Genomic DNA, 26,369 nt, shown 5'->3' with positions numbered 1-26,369 from the left:
AGCAGTTTTATGTCTGCATGGCAAACCTGGAGACACAAGCAATGTGCACAAAAAAAATGTTTGTTGAGTGAAAAACAAAGCCACAAACTTGTACCTCGGACGACACAGGAGACTGTGGGGACACATTAGTATTATCACTGTCTTGCTAAAAAGAAACCAAAGAGATGAAATTATAAAATGAAAACTATGATTTCACAAGAAAACATGAAATAATGAAATACAAAATACACGAGACGTACATTTGTCAAGTATGGCACAAATTGGTAGAAACTGAATTTAAAGACATGTAACGTAGGAAACACTACTTAAGAAAACTAATGTAGAACATTATAATACCTTTTCCACACTACACAATTTTGGGTTTTTTTTGGCTGGTTTTTTTTCCAAATAGGAGTATATTTATTTCATTGTATTCCTGCTATGGCCTTGGGAAAGCAAAGTTGGTTTGCACCAACTCTAGCCAATGTCATGCTGTTCCATAAACATGGCTCACTGGTGTTTATAAGAGGCAAATAAAACAATTTTCTTATGCATTTCACACAATCACCATTTCTTACCTCATCGTTTTCATTTCCACTTGAACTCTTTCTGGAAGATTTATACTGCAAAACACACAGAATTATCAACATGAAAATGGAAGCGTGGTTTTCCTTCAAACTACATGGGTTGACACCATTCAGAAGTTACTACTTTTGAAGCTACCAAGAAAAAGAACATGTTACAGAATCAAAGGAAGGAGAAAGAAGACAAAAGGAACACCCAATTCCTAGGCTATCCAGGAACACCCAGAATTTCTGTATGTTGATGAGAACAAATCCATTTCAGAAATACTTTTATAACGTGAATTCTGACTGCATATAACATCTGATTCAAGAAGACAGACCTCAGTAACTGACAGCCTTCAGCATTAGATACAAAAATACACTGCAGAAGCAATTTTAAGATGGATTTCATTTACAACTGCAAAGCCTGATCACATACTTTTACCTACTGAAGGCCACACTTCTCTTTCACAGGAGGTCTGTGATATTTTGCACATTGCTCCTGTCCCCACCTCCTGAGAAGTGCAATGGAAACGAGGGAAAGATTGAAGCAAGAAAGTTACAAAAGCACTATTTAGGATGGAAAAGAAATGTATTTCATTGCATGCAGAGGAAACATACAAATAAACAGGAAAATACAGGTAGAATTGAAGAGTTCAGCCTCTACAAAACTCAATGCTTGAAGTGCATGGGACTATCTGCTTTTATGATACAATACAAAACACGACAGATTAAGAGTCTGACTTTGGAAATGGAAGAATCCAGTTTCAGGATCTCTCCTCAGAGATCTGATTTTTAAGGCTGCCCATAAGTTACAGTTAGAAGAATTTAAGAAGACAAAACTGACCTGAAATTATGTTCTAAACATTCACAAATACTCAACTTCCAATAGTTCTGTTAGGTGAAGTTCTATGTCTTAATGAAACACTTAAGATGTCAGCCTTCCTCTGAGAGGAAGCCTTTTCAAGAGTTATTGAATGACTTTTGTTTTTAAAAGGGAACCTACGTATGCAGTTCATGTAGTCCTGGGGTCACACACAGATGTGTTACACACATTTATGTCTGGATATTTTGCTTCTTCAGGTTATCCCCTGTATATCTCAAGGGAAATATCTCCTGTGTGTTTGCAAGGAAATACATTACTTTGGGAGTTCATATGCCAAAGCTTAATTTTCTGTGCCCTGTAGACATCCACAGCTGACTACTTTTTTATGCAGGCCTTCAGCCAGTTCTGCATTTAGGTTTTTTCCCCATACTTAACCATATCACAGCTAGCACATAGTAATTCCTTTCCCTTGTGAGTATGCTAAGCAGAATTTCTGCTTAGATGGAGCTCAATCCAACTATAAACTATCCGAACAAAAATGCATTTGAGTTCATAAAATTGTCTTAGATGGTAAAAGTTCTTGTATCAATAATATTCACTACAATAAGGATCTGAAATATTGGCCAGGCTTCAAAGACATACTAAGGAAGAAGAGTTCTGATTCTCGTAGGCATCCTTAGCTGCACTGAACAATTGCAGCAATAAAACTATATAGATTATATAATAAAGATGCTCTATTAATACTTCTGGATTCTGAGCCAAGTAAATTATTCCTGGTTTAATAACACCCATTGAAGTAGCTTGGCATGACATCTCTTAAGATACTCATTAATGTTTGGCACTATAGACATTATTCAGTGCACTCTTTTTGCCAAGAAAATATGGACACTATGAACTGTACTTTGATTTGGCTCTCAGAACAGCTGTGAAGCTCACTTGTGTTTAGTTGATTCCCCCCACATTTGTCATGGATGAAAGGGTTCACTTCATTTACTTGTTGCCTTGTTTTTGCAAATGAAACTGATGAGAATGAAGTGAGACAGTACTTTCTGTTGCTTATACATCAGTAAATTAAGCATGTTGAGACACACAGCTGTATGAAATGTAATTTCAGGTATCTGCCTCCACCACCAGCTCAGAACTATTAGGATTTAAATACACTTTTTGAAGTGATAATAAATAACCAATGCAAACTTTCTGTATGAATGCTTATTAAACATGCTTAGATTAATGAGTTAAACGGCAGGATTCTGTTTGAGAATTTTCTCCTCCTTCCCCTCAAAGACTGCAGTGTGAAGTTAATTAACGGATGCAAACCTTGGAAAGGGGTCACTAGAATTCAAGTTAGGATAAAACTCTCTAAATTTCCAAGGGCAAGAAAATTAATAGCTTCTTCAATCACAAGGAAGTATCTCGATTATAAAGCATGCTCTATTTTTTCCCCCATAGACTTAATTTCTTTCAAATTCCCTATCATTTTATAAAGATCTTTGATGGTAGAGATCCAAGAAACTCATTTCATAAGTTACTAATTAGATCTTAACCTAGCACTGGTCAGAAGTATCCTATTCCTTTACTGTGTGGTAAAAGCACATTTTATCTGAGTGCTGCTGCTTCTCAGTAGCTCTGAAACAAGCAGACACTGACATCTAGTGACCAATGATACTCACTGCAGCAGCAAAATCAATACAGAGCAAAGATGCAGTGAGAACCAAAATGCCAAAATGCACGTATATCCTTTGAAACCACGCTGCAAGAAAAAGCAAAGCACATTTTCCTTAGACTGAAAATGAAATCCTTCAACCTGGAGCCAGATTGACTGGATGGGGCTCTGAGCAATCTGTCTATAGCAGGGTGCTTTGAAACAGATGCTCTGAAAGGTCCTTTCCAACCTTGCATGGCTTGCAGAGCAAAGAAGCAAAAGCCCAAGCAATACAAGGTAAAAGAAAAAAATACAAAGTAATTACCCACACCATGTATTACCTTGAAATACTCTTTTCTAATCTGTTTACTTCTCCTCCTTTCTTCATTCTGCCAAATTATTGGCTGTGTTTCTGGCCAGCGCTGATCGTCCACTGAATCCTTCTGGTTTTCCAGTGGCTAGGAAAGTTTACAAATACTTCACAAGATGATAAAATACACCTTGCATGCATTACCACAAATTATTATAAACTACAGATGGCTTCCCACAACGTAGCTTTAAGGCATGGAAGTGTCAAAAGGAATTCTAGTAGAAATCAACTGTCCACTTAAAAATGAACCACTTGAAATGCTAAAATACACTTCATACAAGAAAAAGGAACTACAAAATCATTTCTTCAGAGAACAACACACTTTTCTGCACTAGCTTAACATTCACAGGTACGTTAGGAAGCCATTTAATGCTACCATATATAACTTCGAAGGGCCGGTCAGAACTGTGGTTAGCCAGCAGCACATCTCATTTCTCAGCATGTGCAGCATTCACTGCACAGGAAGAGGATGAATATAAGAAGAATTTGCATACTGCTGTCACCCAAAAGGCTACAAACACCAGACAGCCATATAAAAGTCTCCTCAGAATGTTGCATAATGGAATACTTCGACAGAGGCAGTTAATGGAAATTCATTCTTACAGTAAGAATAAATATGTTTACTTGCTCTGTGGAAACCAGTGGACAAACTGAAAGCACCAATTCATAAAGAGGCTAAGACAGAGTATCTACATTTTCAAAGATTCATTTCTATTAAATTATTGGGCCATTCAGCAACTATATTAACTGATGGGTTAAGACCCAAAAATAATGAAGTACCCTTTACAGTTTCACTGCAATTTTGTGTCATGCAAGACTGGAGGAGGTACATGGAGTGGAAGACATACATAACTCAAATTATTTATACTTTTTTTTTCTTTTTTACTGATTTGCCATCATCTTATTGTTTATGTAAATAAATTCAAAAAACAAACTTTATCTCACCAGTCTCAAAATCATACAGCCGTTACCATACCCCCTAAAAAGCCTTGCATTACACAACTTGAGTCAAACTGTCTCAAAGTTGATGAAAAGTTTTCCATTTTCCACAATTACATGTACACTATATATGCAAGCAACCAAATTAACACATTTTTGGCAAGAAACAAAGTGACTTAACTATGAAGCAAACAAACCTTTTGCATTTGGATATTTACCTGCCAGCTGTATGGAGACACTGGAGAGTTCACTTCATCTGCTGAGACACTAAAAATCAAAAGGAGAGGCATTACAGAATTTCATTACTTTATTTTTGTGTATTTAAAGAACAAGAAGTTACTGCGTTCCATTATTTTGTTTTACAAAGCAACCACCCAGCATTTCTTCAAAGCTGGCAAAACATTTGTTCTCAAGCATCTGGAAGACTCACAGCCTTCATTTCACTGTTAGCTCCATAAAGCTAAGTAGAAGCTTACACTAACAATGGAAGTGAGAAACCTTTTAAGATGGGACAATGAAATGGCAGAATCTCAAAAGGATACTCTAGGCCAAGGATGGTGCCTGAGCTCATCAGAGCAACACAGAAAAGTTTAGATTTAGTGCCACTTAAAATTTTTATTTCTAAATCTTTCTGCGAAATTCAGCTCCATCAACTTACCAACAACCATTTCATTCACATTCTGACAGCTGAAGTAGAACATGAGCTCAGTAGCCGTGCAGTATACCAAAAGACTACAGCTGAGGATTTAATACACGGACTCAGCTCTGCGTATGCAATGATGATAAAATCTACACCCAAAGTAACCAGGCATTTCTTAGTTTCTGTATTTTCTATTCCTTTTTCTTCGTGTTTGCCTCAAACCAATTGATCTGCTTTCTAAAGCTGTTAGGCATAGGAAATCTGTCTGAATCACATCTGTTAGACCGTTAAGTAATGAGAACTGCAGGAACTGCTACAATAAATAATTCTGTTCTGCTGTTAGTACATACATATCTATAGCTACTACACGGTCTATACGTGAGAATTCCTTATGGATATGTCAGTATTTCTATTATCTTTTTATGTTCCTAACACAGAGAGTGACTGGAGTTCCTGCACATCAGCACAATAAGACAACAAACAGTCTGTAACACCTATGTACCTTGTGTACGCACGTGCTTCTGTTGTTTCATCCTGAACTAAAACACTAGGTCAAAAGATGGCACTACTGACATAAAACAAATACCAGAATTAGTTCCATAAAATATTAAAAGCTATGATAAAGTAGATTAATACCATTTTTCAGACTCCACTGGCTGCTTTGGCCTGTTCCTCGTGCTTACTGAGGCCGAATGATTAAGAAGCCTACAGGGAAAAAAAAAAAAAAAGCATAATAGTCAATAGTTTTGTAGTTGGTTTTTTTTTCTTAGAACACACATCACTTACACAGTATAACTTTTCCTGTAAATAAAGTTTGAACAATAAAGGTAGGATCTTGCATAAAGTTGGAATATGTACATGTGTACCCGTAGATATGAAATCCAAGGCCAATTCTGCTTCCATTCAAAACAACAACGCAGTTTTCAGCTTGTATAATGCTCCTGTTCTGACTTTCAACAAACTAAAATCGATCATAATCCAAACCAAAATGCAGTTTCCCCTTTTCTCTTTAAGCACACACCAGCTGAACTGATCTTGCAGCTGCGTGAAGTTACTCCACCCTCCACACAAAAGGCCCCACTGTTTGCTAAAACCAGAAGAGACAAGATGGTCAAACTACAGCAGACAGAACAGGCTGAGCACTGCAGATCAGTCAGCAGGAGGAAGGAGGGCTGCTGATTAAGACTGCAAATGCAAAAGAAATGCAAGAAAAGGAGAGGGGGAAAACAGGAGAATAAGAGAAATGCAAGCTAAAAACTAAGCTAAGTCTAATAAACCTACAGAAAGTCCATTTTCCTCAACCCTAAGCAATAAAAATCTTAAACTATATACAGATTCAGATTATAATTTTTAAATTGGAAATAAATATAATCTCCTTCCTGTATGTAAAATGTTAAAAATACCAAACCCACCACGAACACTTCAATATTTTCAGTTAAGCATCACATTGAGGATAACTAGAATGATTAATGAATTCTTGGAGGTATCAACATTATGGTTCAACAGTGAATTCACCACGTGCTGGAGAGGACTGACCAAAGAAGTTTACATCAAATTATACGTAGAATTATTAAAAATAGGTAAAAAAAAAAAAAAAAAAAAAAGGAGAAGAAAACCAATTACTCTGCTTGCATGTTGTCATCATCGTAATATATGGCAGTAAAACAAGGAACTTCAAATGATGGCTAATTTCCATTCAGACTTCTGATTACTGTCGTAACTCTGAGCTCACTCATCACTCTTTTAGTTCAAATCTAAGTGTGTGAAATTCAGTTTAATAGGACTGAGAAGTTAAGCCTGTAACACAACTCGATAATTCAGTTTGCAGCACGTGCTTCCCTACGTTTTGTCCTCAGAATCAACCTGAAGGGCACTTTCCAGAATTTAAACAAGTCCAGAAATAAGTAAATTTCATCAAAAAAATTAACTTCCAGAGCACAGGATGCACCAACCATCATGAAATAAACTGCTCTGTAATCATTCCTTTTTAGAATCAATTCCCAGAGTAATTTAGCTCTCACTGTTCCACTGAAGGCAATGAGAAATTCAGATAAACTTTGTAGTGATATTTCATCATTAAGATGAGCAGAAGGGATGTAGAAATTTGAGAGACCCAAACACAATGATGCATCTGCTTGACCAAAATGGGCATTAATTCCTGTAAACTCAATGATTCTATGTAGCAAAGGCTATTTCTTCTCCATAATCACGAACAGAAGTGTTAGGAAAAAACTATGCCATATAATGTCATACATCATAATTCATACTAAATTAATATGAATTTAGAGAACTACAGACTCCTGAGTTCATAGCAAAATAGTTTCTCTGGAAATACAGACTTGGTAGCCTCAATCTTTCTTCCAGGAAATACAATAGAAAACAGTGTGCAAAAAAGGGAAGAACAAAACTTAAATCCTAAAATGATGCTCCTTTACGTAAGATGTTAATGGCACAAAGAGCCCAGCAATTGCTTTTACTCTTGCCATCTATCAAATCCAGCTACACAAAGATTTGGACAGACGACTGGCAGATGCTCATATTGAATCCCAGTGTGAGAATGGGCAGAAGAGAACTGCATCAGCACTGCAGTTTATTTTCTACTTACGTTCCCACTAACTACAGAAATTGTGCTACTATACAGATCAACTACAGCTTTGCAAGTGTTCTAAAACACACACAGTGTGCAACGTAAAAACTCAACAGCACAAACAATTACACATATTTATAAATACATTGAGCTTGAAAATCAACGCTGACTCATTTTTCTGGTTGTATGCCATGCAAACTAACAACTGCACCAAACTGCTGATGAGATGGGAAAGAAGTGATAGTCCAGTTATGTTACTGAAAAATATTTTCCAAGGTCTGAGAATTGATAAAGCAGCTTCTCTTCTCAACAGTCTTCGTTTTTATATTTTAAATAAACACAATATTGCAATTAAGGAACGCAAATGAAGCAAATGATGCTACTGGTGCTTGAAGGATTGTCTCCACTATGCTTAAAATACAAGAACTATCTGGGATCTATTAAGCTCACAAAGACAGTAGAAATCTTTCACTGTAAGCCAAAAATAACAGATTATAAATCAAGAGAAAGACTCCAGTCATTCAGGAGCAGTCTAATGCCTTCATGTATTATGTTGTCATTGTAAGCTGTGCTCTTACAGCTTCAGACAGTTCCTGTTGTCAGGGGAGCACATACACCCAACGCTCACAAGAAGTGAAACAGACTCATTTGGTACCACAGAAGATCGTTTCAATTAATTAATTATCCTATTCCTGGTCTGCTTCAGCAGAAAGCATCCAGAGTAAGTTAAAGTTAACTGATAATGTAGCTAAACCTGAAAGCACTCAGTTCATCACATACACATACATCTGAGCACAACCTACACAATTCCATCCCAGAGTTCCAGCTTCCTGTGAGTTCTGTGCACCTGTTGCTTCACTCATGGCTGACAAATACAAAACAAACTCTCAGTCATGATAGTATGAAAGCAATCACTAAACTCAAGAGCGTTTTGAAGGAACAAACTTTTTCCTCTGAGGTTCCATAATAGAGCTGTTAAAGATTCAAAAACAAAAGGAAAAAAAAAAAAGGAGATAAAGCATGTGATAGGGACAGAAAAATAGGCTTATAGTCAAGGGTCATTTAAATGTACTCTGTTGAGCTGCCTAATCAAATATTTCCTGAAACAATATTTCAACTTAACTAACGATAAACACATTGCAATCTGTTTTTGCTAGCAAAGTATCTTAGGCTAACTTAGCCAACCCCTATTTTCTGCTTTACTTCCAAAAATGGCCAGAAATGTTTCTGTTCTCCAGATTTTTTTTTTAGAAAACCTGATGCTCCACAAACACTGTATACCTGGATGCACGTCCTGCCGCCCTCGTCCTCTGGAAGAGCTTTTCACTGAATGAAGTTCTATAGCTTAATGGCCTTCGTCTGCATTCATATTTCATGTACATCAAAGCCAAAGACGGAAGAAGGAAGCGGAACAGGTTGATGGGAAAGGACAGGGAAGTCATTAGCACAGCAAGCAAAAAGAAAAGAAACACTGCGTAGTATTAAAAGCAAACACGCCGAATGAACAGGAATGCAATTAGTAAGGAGTTATTTCATGCTGCTCACTTCTCTGAGCATTTTGCTGACTCGGGCTGTGCACGTTTTCCACAAATTCAAAAATATCTCAATTCAACTTCGAAACATTATTCTTACTGCTGCTTATGGCAAGAAGCTACGAATCCACAAGCCACAGATTCAAAATCAGGTCTAAATTTCACTTTACTAATTGCAAATAAGTGCCATTTTATATTAGAGATTTACCCCCCATATAACTAAAGATACATAAGCAAACTTTAAATACAAAGCCTAAACTAAGAAGTAAAATTTAATTACTGAGATCACATACATATGATCAATTTAAGAGCAAAGTAAAACATTTAACAAGATCACTGCTGTAAGACAGAAGAATGTATGACGAAGTTTAACTTGCAGCACACCAGAAGAGGAGTGGCTTGGTACTACAAAACACTAGGTAACCAAGACATTCTAAAGCTAACCAGACAAGACACACATACAATATAAGCAGCCATCATAAAAGATATACATCCACCACATGTTAAATGTAGACAATAGTCTATTTAGGTGAGCACTGGTCATGCTACCTTGGTCAGAGAAAGAAGGAAAAAAAAAGATTACCATACAAACCATAAAAGTCAAGACACTTCCCCTATCACGTGCTTCTCTCCACATGAGGATATCACTCCTTTAAGACAGCAATTTTATGAAAAGAAACATGGGACAGCCTATTGCTTCAACTGTTCAAAATCGTTCTCAGAATGAAGAACTTTTAAGTTCAAGGCAGGCTAAAGAATGCATTAATTGCAACACAGTTAACTAACACTGTTAATACCTGTGTTTTTGTTCTTGCTGCAGTAACTGAGCAGCTATTTTTCTCAAGTCTGTCACTTCTTTGATTTCATCATCTTCCTCAGCCAGCAGCTGTTCTTTCTGAAGCCTGAAAAATTAAACACCAGTGACTTGCCTGACTTCAGTAAAGCAAGATACAGAAACAGCAACAAGCAGCTCTTTGTTGCTTTTTTGCTCAAGAAGAGGAGCTCCGTGTTTAACAGACTTCTGTACGCAAGGAGTTTAAAAGTAAAACCTCTCATCAAAAAAGATTGTAAAGATTTACCTTTTTTCATCTCCCCAGTCCTCACTGTGCTCTATCTTTTGGGATTTTTCAGAGTGTTTTCCTCGTTCCTTATTTAGGATGAAAAACAAATTAGACTTCAATTTAACACACACACACAGAAAAAAAAGTCCATTGAATGAGATTTGAATCAAGCTATCCTACCTTTATATAAGACAGCAGTGGTCCAATCTGCACATCTCCCTGCTCAGGAACAGCTCCCTCCTCTGCATTAGGATCAATGTAATCATACACCTCCTGGTCTAGTGAAGATTGATTAGGAACAGAAAAGAGAGTATTAACAGTTCTGTTAATCAAACGTTGAGAGAGAAGTCACAGTCAGAAGTACTAGTGAAAAATTACGGATAAAGATAATGCAATTAAATCACATTCCCCTGATCTATCTTCCTTTATTTATGATTTTTATTACATTTTTTTCTGAATTGACAAAGATTGAATTCCAATATGCCCTCATATCATTTTGTGCCATTTTCCTAAATTAGATTACCTTAGGAAAAGCAGTTCTTTTCCCTAAAGTGACAGATGCACAACAGATATTACCTTTCTGCGGATCGAGTTTATTCCCCATTACATGATTGTCGTTCCTCAGTGTCTGTTCCCTTGTTGATTCTGACACCTGGGAGTGAAGGCTGATTGTGTCGTCATCAGATGGCTGCAAAGACAGTCACACTGAATACAGAATTTGCATATAAATCACATTATTAGATGATTTGCTAATAAGCCACGAGTTACAATACAACACACCCTTATCAGGAGGAATAGCTCCCAACACAGAAACTTCTTTTTTCTTTTAAGACAGTAACAGTTTAGGGAGCAGTAACTGATTCTGGAGTCCAGTGGTTCAAACTAAACTGTGTAAATATTCTAAGGGTGTTAAATGTGATTTTGTCAAGCATTTCCCAAACTGTATGAAAGAGAGAAGCAAAGAAAATCCTATAAAACAAGTTACAGAAATTCACCAGTGAAATATACTTACTTCTGTTGTGGACAATCTTTTATCTCCATTATCGCTTCCAATGCCAGAGTCTGGTCCATGATTTTTATTGGGATAAAAGTCCTCTATGCTACTTAAAATTTAAAAAAATAACAATGAATGAAAGAAACTGTAGTCTCACTTTTTGAAAAGAAGATAAACATTCTTTTAAATGTATTTTCTGTATATTCATCTACAAATCTTCACACAATGGAGATTTTTCAGTCACTCAGGTCCAATTTAAGACTGCAGTAATATTACCTTAAAAAGTAAATTCTATGACTTCTAAAACAAACCACTGAAGTTACAGCTATTGAACTGTAAGAACAAGTGTTTTACATTCTTTTCTCCACCACAAAGACCACTCCATAGCAAATGCTAAAGAATATAAATAAAAAGCATCAAACAAAACCAAAATCCAATACTCACCTGTCTGTCAGTGGTTGGGAGGGGATTCGTTTACCCAGCGATGGAAGATCCAAGGAATCTGGTTTTTTATCTATTCTGAGGCATGCCTGAATGCTGAGGAATTTAAATATATGTACTTTACCCTTTAAGCATATCTGGAAACAAAGAACAGTTCTTAATTACATAGCATGTCTTTAAAAAACACACGCCAACAAATTCTTCCTACATCGATGAGTTTGTGCTCACAATTCCTACTAGCAGAAATACAGCTAGAAAATAAAACCTGATTGGTATTAAGGTAGGATCTTAAAGAGGAAGCTCTTCTAATGCAAATTACTAAAGCAGCATTTTTTCCATACTGACCTGTGCTGGTGGTATCTGCATTGGATTGTTATCCAAAACTATTACTTGTAAGTGACGTAACTTTCTGTAACAAATTGGAATTTCTGTAATTTTATTACAAGAAAAATCCAGTTTTACCAAAGGAAGGTCTCCTAGTTCTGTATGGAGGAGGAAAAAAAAAAAAAAAAAAAGGAGAATAAGATATCCAATTAACACTTTACCTTGTTTAGCTACACTAAAGAAATGGCGATGAGCAGCTTACCATCTGGCAACATATGGAGATTATTTCTTCTTATGTTTAATTCTCTAAGTGACTGCAGTTTTCCTATTTGCTGGGGAAGAACCTGAAGTTCATTGCAGCTAATATCCTAGATAAAAAAAATATAATGAAAAAATTAGCTGAACATCTTAAATGAAATTAAACAAAGGCAAATTGGTATGAGAATTGTCATAAAGCATCCGTGGCAGATCTCACACTGATTCTTCACTATTTAGTGACTCATGTTTCAGAAATTCAATTCAAAAGGTTAAAACAACAAATGATGAACGACTGGTTTTGAAGTTAAACCTGTACCCCAGGAAACAAAGGATCCTGCTGCAGTTTCTATGTCAGCTACAAACTTCTCGTATTACTGCCAGCAAGTGATTTACAATCTGCTCCTTTCATAAAAATTCTTCTTTCCTTAAAAATCTTCAATCAAAGGAACAGAAAATGTACAGAGTAATGCTAGGCTCACCGGCTCTTTGGATTCGAGCATTAGAGTGTAACAAAGCAGTGCCAAATGAGCACAGCCCACAGCTACTTCTGCCTCTGGTTCAACACCTACGTGGTTCATAATCAATGATCACGCTGATATAATCAACAGCGTCTAAACTTTTCTATTTCCAATAACAACATCAATAAAATACACTGGATTGACTCATTTCCTTGACGAAATACCATTACATTTTAGATACTTATCTACATAATGAAGAATTGGAAGCTGATTTTAAAGGCTAGCTTCTAGTTATTCACTCAGCCGAGTGAGTCAGCCTTAAGCCAGCCTCCTTCCCCGTTACACCGTTCCAGAGCTCCGGCTGTTAGCAACAGAGATGACTGCACACAGCTGGATGTCTCAAATTATAGGCTGCTCAGGGTCAGCTGTTGTGCATCTACTGCAAGTTCTTCTCTGTCCACATCACCAAATGGAAAACAGGACTCCTTTCTAAAAAGGAATCTTTCTAGCATGCGGCTTGGTTGTCAAAAAAAGAAAGTATGAACTGCTAAACAGGTCCAACAGGTCATGGAATGAAACTCTCTGCTACGTCCAGAATCTGTCATCAAGCATGCATTCTAGTTTTGACAATTCTGAAAAATAATTCAAAAACAGTGCTATTGTAACACTGAAAAATTATCAATTCCTGTAAAACAGCAGCAGTGGATCTCACCTTGAAGCTCTGTGACACTGAAGCATAGAGAACTTCTCAACAAATAGAGGAGTAGAAGACCTTAAAAAAGCCTCACAATCAGAATCTCGTATTACTTGTGAGTTAAGGAATAAGTGTTGCCTTACCTCAAAAACTAGGTCATGTTAAAAGATCTTCAGAGCATAAACACCTGCTCCCAAAATAGGATATGGTTTACTTGCAGTAACCAAAGAAATAGTAAATATTGAAAAATCAGACCTCACCCAAGTGCCAAGTTTGTGAATGACTGTGCACAGTTCTCCAAAAGCAGAGCTTAACACTTAAAGCCCAGCATATTAAGAAAATAACAGAGGACAAAGCACAAAGGTTCTGTATGCCACAGGACATAATCATGTTGCAGATGCACCTGAATTAGGAATAGCTCAAATCACTCTTCAACCTAACCAAAGCAAGGGAAGGAGAAAAGGCTGGGGTGGCCTGGGAATGCAGAGCAGGACACAGTAATGGTCTGGCATAACTTCTATATGAGTATGGATTAAATAAACTCCTCAGCCAGAGAAAAAAAATCAAGTTCTTCAATAAAAGAATAGAATCATGATTACTGTAAAGAAAGTCAGCAGAAAAATGTAACATTTTAACACAGAGAAAGCAGAGATTCCGATGAAATAATCTGAGAAGCAATTCTATTTCTGAAGGCTTTAAGTTAACCCAGCGTGCTGATCTGTGTTTATTCCCAGTTTTGGAACTCTGCAGTATACATTATGCCTGTATTCTGAGATCAAACATTGAGGAAAGAATAACGGAAATTACATTTTGCATTCTTATTTTAAAATCATTATTGATTTATATTTTTCCTACGCTGCAACAAAGTCCTTATACTTTCCTTAATACAGTTAATACTCACCAACTCCATTAGATCTCTCAGCTTTCCAATTTCTTCTGGAATGGAGACCAGCTTATTATTACTGACAACCAGAACTTTAAGTGGAAGATCAAACAGGTATTTTGGCAACGTTGATAGAAGATTTCGACTTGAGAGAAAGAAAAATGAACAAGCAAGGCTGGGTCATAATACTCTCTTGAAGCCTGATGGCAAGTCTCACATGCTGTACTTTTCTCCTATTCTGAAGAAATGTTCTCCACCAACAATAATTTCATTCATGTTTCATAAAGCTATAATCTTTATCATGAACTCCCAACCAGAAAAAGCCTAAAATACACTCATTTTAAGTCCCCTTTTTCATTTGGATAAATGAGAATGTACTGTAGCTGAACTTTCTAATGTTAAAACATACAGAGAACTCTGTCAAAAGAAATTAAAAGAACACTGACAAATGCAACTGCAAACAAGAGCAAACACATCCCAGGAAATTCCAACCCATGTTCTCTAAGCTTTGTGCAATGATATCCCCACTCTGATGGAGAGGTACAGCTGATTTGGCACCTTGTCCCAGCTACTGTGACTCAATTATCAGCACTGACCGCAGGCAGTAGGGAATCTCTCAGGAATGCAACATCAATGTGGTTCAAATACTGACAAATTACTGCATTCCTGCTGAGCTAATGAACATCTGCAATACTGAATCCATACCTGATGTTTGCTTTTATGCTGCTTCCAACACTTTCAAAAGGACCACCCAAACCAGTTATATTCTTCTCATCAAAGCCCAACCAGGGGGATCTATGAAAAGTCACTGCTTCCCATGCCATTTACTTGTGTCATTCCTATGCCATCACCAAAACTCTTGACACCTTTTACCACTTCAGTGAATAACAGCCCACAAGATAAGTTTTAATTAAAATTGACTTCTTCAAAGCAGCTTAAGTCTGCTCTGGTAACAAGAGAGATATTGTTACTGCCAATTTTAAATCAGCATTGGAAAATCTAGTAGTTGCTAAGTGCCGCAGCCAGCAATGCATATAATTGCTCTCATAAGGCACTCATACATCGAAGAAAGAGGCATTAGAAAAGAACCATGTTCAGATGTGGTATGGAAGTAATTCCTTTCGTACCTAAAGAATTCCAAGATGTCAATGATTGCCTCTACTTTAAGTGAAAGAAAAACCATCTTAACTGCTTTTGGTCAGTGGAGATGTATTAGAGCAACTGTTTCCACAGTAAAAAGAAGTTTGCTAATGCTACAGGACTACAGACTGCAACAACTTAAAAATGTTTCAGTTCCAAAGAGGCACTGTAAGAGTAACAGCAAACTGGAAATAAACTGTCACCAGCATCTTTGTAAAGAGCAACATATTTACTCCATTAACGCCAAGTGGAACATTGGAAGCTTGGGATGCATGCATGGGGTTTCTACCTCAGGCAGATATGATGGGCTTCTTATGGTGGGATGGTATGAGATACAACGCATGAGTAAACTTTTCTTTGTGGAAACTTGGCAATGAAAAAGTAATTCATCAGCAGTGAAACATAGGAGATTCATGTGAAGTCATCGAGGTTGTTGAGCTTGAAAAAGGAACAGCCAACTTGGAATTGTGTAATGCTTCCCTCCAGTCTTTTAAAAAACAAAATGAGAAGTGGACATCACGTGGCTCTCTTCTGTAAGGAAGTATTTAATCTAGTCTGGCAGTGTTTCGCTGTTGTTCACCACTGCAATCCACATGTGCTGTGAAAACAGCACTCAGATATTAGCACAAAAAGGAAGAACAGAACACAGCCATGATCTCAGGTGAGGGGACTCCTGAAATAACACCAACACCCATTCAGAACTAAATGCTACTGCACTTATGGAACACCTCAACCACCATCAAAAGAGAAATGGGATTGTGCTCCCATGAAGGAAACGAGGTCAAGTTTCTTTCAAAAACAAACAAACAAAAGCCTGCAGTTCTATTGTATCATCAATCCTCTGAAGAATCTCCACAGAGGACTTAAACTATCACTATAAGAACAGATACTGGAGATTCAAGATTGTTGAGGGCTGTTGGTTTTGGGTTTTTGCTTTTTCCCCAGGTTTAATACATAGAATATTAAACAAGCTCTGTTATCAAGTCTGACATGCTAAATAGCTCTCAGCTGGGGAAAATGATTTGGACTTTATATAGTCAGTGTTAAAAGCGTGAGGAGTATTGAGGAACACAAGGCCTCAGCTCTGTAAAGGAGGGTTCCAACAGATTCCATCTGCTTCTGTATGTTCACAGAACATCCTTAACAATCTCCAGTTGAGCTTCTTTTCTTCTAAGGAAAACCAACCATGCGTTTTCCAAGTTTAACAGTAAAAATGGATGTGACGAATGTGCAAAATGAGCTGGATGAGTACGATGTTTTGGCCAGAGCGATTTACCCCCAAGACAGGTAAGTTTCTATGGGTAAATTTTAAACACAGTTTTTATTAGAGTAACAGTAAAAACAAAGAAAACTTCACCAACTCTCCTTACAGTCAGCTACCACAGTTTATTTAAAGAAATTCTGCAAGGTAGCCAACTCCTTCCCACAAAGGAAGCAGTAAGAATTGCTGGCTCTAAAGCACCAAGGGTACAACAAACACCATTATTGCGTCTACCTGGACAGAAATACAACCACGAGGGCAATGTGTTACAGCAGCAGGATGCCACCTTTTCAAAGAGGGAAACTGGGTAACAACAGGATGCAAAAAAATAAGAAAAGCATTACTCACCTAATGTTCAGGTAGGTGAGCATCTGCAGGTTTTTTATAGACTCTGGAATGGATTTGATGCAGTTGTGGTACAAGTTTAACGTTTCCAGTGGTGCAAACAGCCAGACATCAGGAGGAATTTCAGTAAATCTGTTCTTGGAAAGATCTGGAAGTAAAAGGAAAATATCCTTTTTTTAGTCAAAAAATTTGCTTGCGGTAAGATTAAAATAACCACTGTTATTCTTAACATGCTAAAGAAAAAAAAATCAGGTATAAAATAATTCCGTTACAGCAGATGTTACTGCATATAATTAATTGGCCAAAAAGACTTACAACACTAAAATAGTGTTATTTGATACTCACTCATAATAGAAAATAGAAAAGTCAGGAATTCAAAGATGTTTTTGCTAGTTAAGAATGTTCAAAATGAAACTGAATCTCATTTCTTGTCCCTCTCCCACCAGTCACCCATGGAACTGCTTTTTTTTCTTTTCCTCCCATTCTAGGCTTAAAAACCAAGCAGGGAACAAGCCCAGTAAACATTACTTTTCCTGTTTGACAGCTACATTACAAGCTAATTTTGTTGTGCAAAATATCTGCAACGCTGAAGCCAAGTCAGCAAAAACAAACAAAAAAACCTTGCATGCTTTGCTCAAGAGCTACAATTCTCATTAAAAATGCATCCTTTATTGTAAGCACAGTAACTGAGAAATTCTCCAGTTGCACATTTATGACTTAGCTAAAAAGGGAATAAAATCACACCATCGATGCCAGAAGTACACAGCTATAAAAATAAGGCTGCAATTTACCCCAGCCTAAGAGCAGCAAGCAGCCATCTCTTTGACAACAGCAACATAATACTTTAAACAGGGTTATTCATACAGTGTGTGAGTGCATTATAACAATCTGCATGCAGAAGCTGGGAGAAAACAGTGCAGACCACCTCCAATTCCATGTAATTTATAGATAGATAAAGGAGTTGGGGTGGAATATGAACCTTGAGTTCTGGAACTCTCACTTAACTACCAAAACCTGTGCCATCAACCCACAAAAAATATCTTCTTGATGAAAAATAGGAATTTACTTGAGAAAGAAAGCCTGCTTTTCTGAAAGTCGCTTTGGCTCCCAACCCAAGATGCTTCAAAAGGATGTGGTTTCTCAGAAACGCTGAACAAACTCTTTTAAGAAAGAAGCAACACAGATCCCTTGCTATTTCAGGCTTTAGTTCTCAGTTTCCAACACTTGCATGAAGTAACCAGCCTTCTGTTTAGCCCCTATGATATTGGCAGCAGAATAAACTGCTTCTTTTGTTGCACTCAAGTGGAGAAGCAGACTAGAAAGCAGCTGGAGAAATGGTTAAAGGTCACTGTCAGGCTCAAAGCAGAAAGCTCAACAGCTTTAAGCACAACCTGCCAAGCAGCTGTGAGTGGCATCACGTGGGGATCAACACTGGATGAAGGCTGAACAAGCAAATTAATGACACTGAGATGGAGGGGGAGAAGAGGCAACTCAAAGCTAGAAGGCAGGGGGCCAGCCAGAGTGTGCCCCATCAACAAGCTGGATCTCCCAAACCAAACTGATGAGAATCACTAGCATGTAGAGATGTAAGACTGAAGAAGCTAGGAAAGCTGCTGAGTGCTGAAGTACATGTGATCTTAGGTGACAATCCCTCTAGAAATGAGATTATAGGAATTGCTTCCTCAACCAGTTTAGACTGGGAGACTAAATTGAGGGTGTTTTGTGAAGATTAAACATAAGACACTATCAGTGCCTGTGAATCAAAGGGTGTTTTGATTCACTAGCTCTACAAGTGAGAAGAACACCATCAGAAGGGTTAAGTTTAAAAGAGGAACAACAAAACTACCAAGTTAGTTGCTGCTTCATTTATTTTTACACTGAAAGAGCAAAGTCTTCACTGACTGTATAGAGACCATTTAAAAAGAGTATACCAGAAGTTCAAAAACAGAAGAGTGTGAAGGAGAACAAATCAAGAGTCAGAAGAAGGTACCTCACACAACTTTAAGCCATGATATAAAGGAAAAAAGCTTGTACTGTCAGTCAGGTCAAACCAGATCTGCCTTTATGTTTTCTCTGAGCATTCATCGTTGGTTACCATCAGGTGTACTGCTGGAGTACATCACTTGAGCCAATGCACCCATGTCTATATTCCAACTTTGCATGAGATGTGTTGAATTGGAAGCACATTCAAAAAAAACAATCTATCATTTTTTATGTAACACTTTAATATAGCCTAGGCATTAAAAAAAGCACAGAGGTAAATTAGTGACTAAAACTAAACTGTACATACAAGACTTCATCTAAAGATTTACTTACAGCCAATCTCTACATGGATTGGAGACCAGCACTTACAATCTGCCATGCTAACACTTACATTAAACTGTAACACCATAAAAAAGTTTAATTATAATTCAGACAATGGTTATTACTTCACTTGATGAAGATACACAGGCAGGCAAATGCTGCTACTTAGCACAGCACTCCAAAGCACCCTATGATTACATGTGCTACCAACTGTTGTTCTATCACACAAACAATCCCGTCTCTTTTTGCTGTCATATCCCCAACGGGAAGGCAAGCCCTGCCTTGAGGAGGGCCTGACAAAGAGAAAACTGATATGCATTCTGTCTGATGGAGTGCCAAGGGTGATATGAGCACCACAGAGGCTCTGCTAACATCACCTTCTGTAAGGATGTTAGACTTCAAACACATTTAACTTCACAACCAACCACATTAAGCAATGGGCATTATTAGTACTGGAGCAGCCAAGGAAGAGGAGACTTTTTAACCTTAGAAACAGTACAAGTTACTCTTACCTTCAAGCTTTATTTAGTGGTGTAACACAACGTAAGTTAAATGATTTCAATACATCAGAGGTTTTTAAGAGTTAGAAAGAAATAACAAGATTTAAAGCAAAATGTAAATGGAATTTTGTAGTGAGATAACAGCATGCAAACATGAGTCAGTAAATACCAAAGTTACAAGCTTCTATACCAACCAAAAATAGGGCAAGTCCTAGTGCTAAGGAGTAATGTCCCTTCACTCAATAGTTCTGTTGTACTATTGAAACTCTAGTTCCTGGGTCCTCACTATCACAGCTCAGCCTCTAACCTGTGGCAAAGTTGCAATTTGTGCAGTTGTTTCAAAAGAGCTGTGAGTTCCCCTCTGCCATGGGGAAAGTCAGCTCTGAGGCTCTGAAGACAACAGGGAAATGGACAAAAAACCACAACGTGCTTATTTCAGAGCAAAAAGCAGAGAGTTTAAGGTGCCCCACATTAAACCCCAGTGCTTCCCACGCTGAATGTCCACATCAACATCACTACCGGGAAACGAGGATATCAAGAAGGGAGCTCTTTGTAGCAATATTTCCTCAAGAGGATCAAAAGGTGGGGTTTTTTGTTGGTTTTTTTTTTTTTTCCCCAGAAGGCTGCACCAGGAGGCTTCTTCTGTAGATAAGATGCTAGGGAAAAATGCCATTGTGAGCTCCTTATCAGCACTGGAGCAGCAGTCATTGCCATGCTGACATGCACCACATCTAGGAATTGCTAGCAGGGCAACAGAGCCGGCTGGCCTGCAGCTCCATGGGAAGATGCAGCACTTCAAAGAGATCCATCTCCACAAGCAGCACCTCTGCCAGGCAGTACCACCACCAGAAGAATCAACATCTGCATTCTTGTTAATGCTTAGAAATAGGAGGGTTTTGCTCTAAGTAGACTGCGTTGAGAACGTCAACATTTAACTTTATTACAGTGCTTATGTGACTCTATTACTAAATTGGTTGAATAATTAATGCATGCCAATGAGATGCACTGTCATGTTTTAAGAACGTTTGGTTTTCTGGTGCACGCACGGCAAAATGCTTACAGAAGCTCCCGCATCTCTTAAGCTGGTAGTGGAGATTTCTTGCTAATAGAATTGTATCTCCTCTCATCTACTTTAATAACTGCAAGACTACAAATCACAACACAGAAAATCTAAAAGCTCGTGGTATAGCTGTAAATGAAGAAAAGGGTAAGTCAGCTCTTCCATAGGCCAGCTATGTGTCCACACCTGAGCACAGCACACCCACCTGCATTTATCCACTCTTCACTCTGTTTTCAGCAGTGATCTATAGCTCAATCTACAGCAAATGTTGAGTAACACCAAAACACAGAGCTGTTTTTTTTAGAGAGCCGAGCACAAATCGTGACTGAGCAAAAACACTGCAATCGAGTTGTGCATCAGAAGGGGCTCTTTGCAGTGTCTGTTAATACACAGCTCGTGCACAACAGTTTGACACAAAGCATTTCACAGAGCAGGAAATCAACAAGTCAGACCCTGCAAAATACAAACTGCGTTGATTTGTCATTGAAGTACGTTCATCTATCGACATCACTGAGAAGCATTAAGTCCTACTTGATTATTTTTCCCCACTTTGTCCTCCCACCAACATCCTCAATAATTGCCAAACGTCAAAGCACACCCCAGTCTGCGCCCATCTTTCAAGTAAGACATCTATTCTTCACAAAAAAAGAATGCTTCCAAGTCTGAGCAGCTCCCTTATTACACACTATTCCAGTGTTGTAACCACCACTATTTCTGCTGATTTTAAAGCCATCAGTAATCTGTCACCCAACCACTCCCACCACAACTATGTATTTGTAATAAGTTGGACTTATGACAGTTTATCCAGCAGCCTCGTCCATATCCCTGTTTTCATACCTCTTCTGAGATAAAAGACCTGAAAGCATCCCAAGCCTGCACATCCCCCCTTCAGATGTGTTTAATGCTACAAAAACCGTATCTCCACATTTCCTTTAGTCTTGCTATCTTCTTCACTGGGAACAATTAAATGCAGATGCTCAGAAATGCTATTAAGAGCCAGTGATAAGCTCATGTGAAACTTGAGTTATCCATATCTGAAAATATCTTGCATTTAACACTGCCAGTACCAAGCTCCAAAAGACCCAGAAGTGCAGCTAGCACCCTACAAACACTCAAACACACCACTTTAGAAACAAAATCCCCTTGTACTACATTCTGTAAAAGTAAATAATTGATAAGTAAAAAGGTAACAAAAAGCAAGACAATTGGGTATATTCTGTTCTATTAGCAAAGCAAAGCTGCCAGCTTCTGTTGTGCTATTTCAATACCGGAAAACTACATCCAGGAACATGATTTGTCATCACTGTTGGCACGAACAATTTCCTCATTTTCTATCTTGTTTTAATCCTCAAAGCAATCATGTAAGTATATCTAAGTGATATGATCATTCAAGGACAGGAAGAAAAAAAAAATGCATTCAGTCAGAAGATACACAAAGGTAAGAGATGAATTTATGAACCTTAAAACGAAGTCTTTTAAAGCCCAATTTGAAAGCCACAAATGATGCATATAAAAAAAGAAAACTGAAGAAAAACGTGTGGTTCAGAATTGACTAGAACTGTAAGGCTCCTTGACGTGTTTGATGAGAAACTAAGAAAGGAAAAGATCTGGTTTTGATTCCTAACCACAGAGAAAGCACTTTGCAGGAGCAAATCAATTGTACTGTTTAAACAACGATGCTTTCTTTGGTCAGAACAAAATCATAGAATCATAGAACGGCCTGGGTTGAAAAGGACCACAATGATCACCTAGTTGCAACCCCCTGCTATGTGCAGGGTCACCAGTCACCAGACCAGGCTGCCCTGGTCCACATCCAGCCTGGCTTTGAATGCCTCCAGGGATGGGGCATCCACAACCTCCCTGGGCAACCTGTTCATACGCTCCCTTCAAGTACTGGAATGTCACAACAAGGCCTCCCTGGAGCCTTCTCTTCTCCAAGCTGAACAAGCCTACATCCCTCAACCTTTCCTCACAAGAGAGCTGCTCCAGCCCCTGACCATCTCAGTGCCTCCTCTGGACCTGCTCCAAGAGCTCCACGTCCTTCCTGTGCTGGGGGCCCCAGGCCTGGACGCAGCACTGCAGATGGGGCCTCACAAGAGCCGAGCAGAGGGAGACGATCACCTCCCTCTCCCTGCTGGCTGCCCCTTTTTTAATGCACAGAAACGAACGGAGGATTCTATGATAATCATGAAAAAGCACAGCACTGTCCTAAGCGACCTGTGAAGGCCTCTTTCAACCTCAATAGGGGGATTGATAACTGCAGTCTGTTGGTATTACACAAGTGTAACTACCTTAGCACTGCTTGGATATTTCAGACATCAGTTCATTAAGATGCTACACAGGAAAATTACAGATACATCTACAAAAACCAAGCGTGCCTAAATACATATCTGCTTCATATAGAGCGTATGCACCCAACCCAGTGGTTTTATTTATTCCTCTTCACTTGGTGTGACCCAGGCAAGACAAAAGGTTGGACACCCACAGCACAGAGGATCCTAATAACCACGACAGCCATTAATTTACATGGCAACATTAAGCAAACGCCCATCTTCATGAGGAACTTTCAAATATGGAAGGGGAAAAAAAAAAAAATCCCAGTTAGTACTCATTTTTAGGTTACTTTGTGTGTCCACTTCACCAAAACAAAATTGAACCCTTCTGTGTTTTAAGAGCTGTGCTCCTACGCTGCTACCAATTATAGGAGGAGGGAGAAAGAAAAGCAAAACCAACTGAGCCAGAAACTGAAATCTAGATCTGGAGGGATAAAGAGGAAACAGATTAAAGAGAACTTTTTGCAGGGATTCTGATGACAAGTCCCTTGCATAAGCTGCCCACCCCTTCCCATTAACATTCAAACAACATACAAACCAAGGTTTCTGAAACTCCTAATTCCTCCCAGTTCTCAGGAACCTTATGAGAGAAGAGCTCTTAAGCTCACCAGACCTACAAGACAAGGTATATTACCTAGCATTCCCTTTCAAACCTACAGACCACACTTCGAAGCTAATTGTTCAAATTTTAAAGCTAAAGCACAACTAAACATTCCTGTATTCTGCAATGAAAAGGGAAGAAAGAAGCCTGGCTACTTAAATAACTAAATATCAGAACTCCCAATATTTACTTAGGCTTAAAATTTAAGCATAGAGCAATTAAAACACACCATGATTTATAGAATCATAGAATTGCTCAGGTTGGAAACAACCGTCAAGAGCATGAAGTGTGCATGTAGACATCAACTACCTCAGCTTCAAAACATAATTTCATTAATTTTTAAATAATACAGTTGCAAAGGGTTCTCCAGAATCACAGCAATTGCTTTTTTTTGTATTAAGCTGAATGAATTTAATATCCAAATAGATCTGTTCACTTTACAACATCAAGAGGTGAAGGGCTATGGTCAAACTGAACACATTGCAGAAAAAAAGAAACCTTGATGCACCTGCTAAGCATTTATCCCTCAGGAAATTAAACTCACCAGCATACCTCCCCTGTCACAAGGAAATTAAAATACATTTAAAGTTGATTGTTAAATGTTCACGTAGTAAGATTTAAATTGATGTTTATCTGGTGCGTATATGCAAATAAAACAGAATGAAGATAGACTGTGCTGCTACCTTTATTCCTATTCTAATCTTTGTGGTTGCTCTGCATTTTAGCAGTAAAATGATAAAGATTAGACCAAACCTCAGCACTGGCTCGTAATGGCAGTAAGCACTCATGACAGAGTGACAAACACCAGGGCTCACTCTGCAGCACAACCTCCCCATAAATAGGAAGCAGTGGCAGAACTGCTGCTCTTTTCAAACAGCAGACAGATATAACTCAGGAACTTTAGCCTCTGTATCTTATATGGAAGATTACTGGTCTATTCTCAAGAAATTTGCCCCTGTGGAAAACAATCATTTCATACGTTAGCATTTGACACCATCTAAAAGCCCCACGAGGACTTTTTAAAATCACATTGCTATGGTTGAAGTCTAATCGCAAATCACCTGTAATCATAGAATGGCCTGGGTTGAAAAGGACCACAATGATCACCCAGTTTCAACCCCCTGCTATGTGCAGGGTCGCCAACCAGCAGACCAGGCTGCCCAGAGCCACATCCAGCCTGGCCTTGAATGCTTGCAGGTAATGTTAACTTCTAAACCTCTACCTTGAAAAGCTACATCAAACCCATGAAATAGTACAAGTAATGTAATCTGAGCTTGCAATCAACATGCTGAAAGAACAAACCCCTTCAAGTTCCTATAGGAGGAAAAGATCATCTTAAGAAATAAGCTTCTTAGAGTTGCTGCTCAGAAGGACCTGGTTTAGAAGCAGTATTGGTTGAGTTTTCATATCTAAGTGAACTGAAGTTAAGCTACTCACGCTTTGTCTTTACTTCATGATCAGTGCTGCTTTTGGAGTAAGAAGAAAACTGAAAGGTCACACACATGCTCTGCAAAAGTGGTGTTACATGCACAGCTCCTTCTATTTCTGTTTCCAGTTTTGTCTCTGTTTGTCTTAGGCACAGTTTTGTGAGGGTTTCACTTTCACGTCCTTCTCTAGCTTCAGGATGTGGTATTTGACTACTTTTAAGTGAATACACTGATGTTTCAAAGCATGACTAATGCAGTCATATTACTTTGGTCTTCAAGTTCTGAAAAATGCAACTCAAGCCCAAAGGCAGAAAACGATGTCAGGAGCAGGGAACACCCATGTTTTGATGCTGCATGCAGTTCCTACCTTATCTCCGAAAAGATTCAGCACCAAACACACAGAGAACATAAGCACACGTAAGAGAAGATTATGCAGAATGTGTTTTTATCAGCATGGAATACACAACTGAAGGGATACAGTAAATTAACATCACTTCCAGTAAAAACACGGGGCTGCAAATGTAGTTATTGAGTAACAGGTTAAAAAAATACCATGAAAAAAAAAACACCAAAAAAAAGATAGGAAGTGGTGTTTGGGTTCTGGACCCAATAACTCAAGAGCTAGGAAATACCTGCTCTGTGGTTACCCACTAATTTTAGTTATGCAGTGAAAGCAATGCAGGAAGGAACCATACATGGCCATGTAATTAGAGATCCTCGTGATGCAGGGAGAGAAAGTTGTGCAGGCAATGAGAAGCTTCTCAGAGCGGGTAGGAGGGATTGAGACCCAGTGCACTGCTTTGAAATCAACATGGTTTTTTTCCATCTTTAATACAACTCCTGTCTGCTGCTTATTGGTTCCACCAGCTGAAACAAAACGACAAAGCAACAAATCCAGGTAAACGCTTTGTTCCAGCACACAGATGGTGAAGGATTTGCATCGTGTAAGTTACACCTGCTGGCCAGCAGCCTACAAACGGGTCTGAGATGAGGATAAGCCACATACAATTTATCTTTGCTGGGCAATTACACATTGACTCACCAGTCAAAGTGAATCTTTCAAGCACTTGGGAACATACCAGTAGTAATCATGTCTGACCAAGGAATAAATACATAGCTCTGGAACATAACTATGGGGTAGCTCTGCATTTCCTGTGAAGCTGCAGCACTCCAACTGCCCCTGCACAGTTACCTTTATGCTAAGGAC

The 26,369-nt window shown here is 38.4% G+C and overlaps 1 protein-coding gene across 5 annotated transcripts in view; it reads right to left on the bottom strand.

The window, feature by feature from the left end:
- LRCH2 (leucine rich repeats and calponin homology domain containing 2) overlaps positions 1–26,369 on the bottom strand; it is a 36,815-nt gene that overhangs the window by 6,157 nt on the left and 4,289 nt on the right. Inside the window, exons 1-16 of one of the 5 annotated variants that reach the window (XM_052672840.1) lie at positions 25,173–25,280; positions 16,941–17,085; positions 14,210–14,336; positions 12,161–12,266; positions 11,920–12,056; positions 11,578–11,711; positions 11,152–11,242; positions 10,716–10,827; positions 10,320–10,417; positions 10,158–10,225; positions 9,876–9,980; positions 5,596–5,664; positions 4,538–4,586; positions 3,352–3,468; positions 558–602; positions 95–145 (exon numbers count right to left, since the gene is read on the bottom strand). In XM_052672840.1, the coding sequence (XP_052528800.1) occupies positions 95–145; positions 558–602; positions 3,352–3,468; positions 4,538–4,586; positions 5,596–5,664; positions 9,876–9,980; positions 10,158–10,225; positions 10,320–10,417; positions 10,716–10,827; positions 11,152–11,242; positions 11,578–11,711; positions 11,920–12,056; positions 12,161–12,266; positions 14,210–14,336; positions 16,941–17,085; positions 25,173–25,239 (1,521 nt within the window). In that variant the 5' untranslated portion in view covers positions 25,240–25,280. Of the gene's footprint in view, positions 1–94; positions 146–557; positions 603–3,351; positions 3,469–4,537; positions 4,587–5,595; positions 5,665–9,875; positions 9,981–10,157; positions 10,226–10,319; positions 10,418–10,715; positions 10,828–11,151; positions 11,243–11,577; positions 11,712–11,919; positions 12,057–12,160; positions 12,267–14,209; positions 14,337–16,940; positions 17,086–25,172; positions 25,281–26,369 lie in introns of those variants that run through there. The other 4 variants (XM_052672836.1, XM_052672837.1, XM_052672838.1 and 1 more) reach the window with 4 other exon arrangements.

Source organism: Tympanuchus pallidicinctus, unplaced genomic scaffold, assembly GCF_026119805.1.
Source record: "Tympanuchus pallidicinctus isolate F22 unplaced genomic scaffold, pur_lepc_1.0 scaffold13, whole genome shotgun sequence".
In the NCBI taxonomy this organism is placed as follows: domain Eukaryota; kingdom Metazoa; phylum Chordata; class Aves; order Galliformes; family Phasianidae; genus Tympanuchus; species Tympanuchus pallidicinctus.
This window is presented reverse-complemented; position numbering and strand designations above follow the sequence as displayed.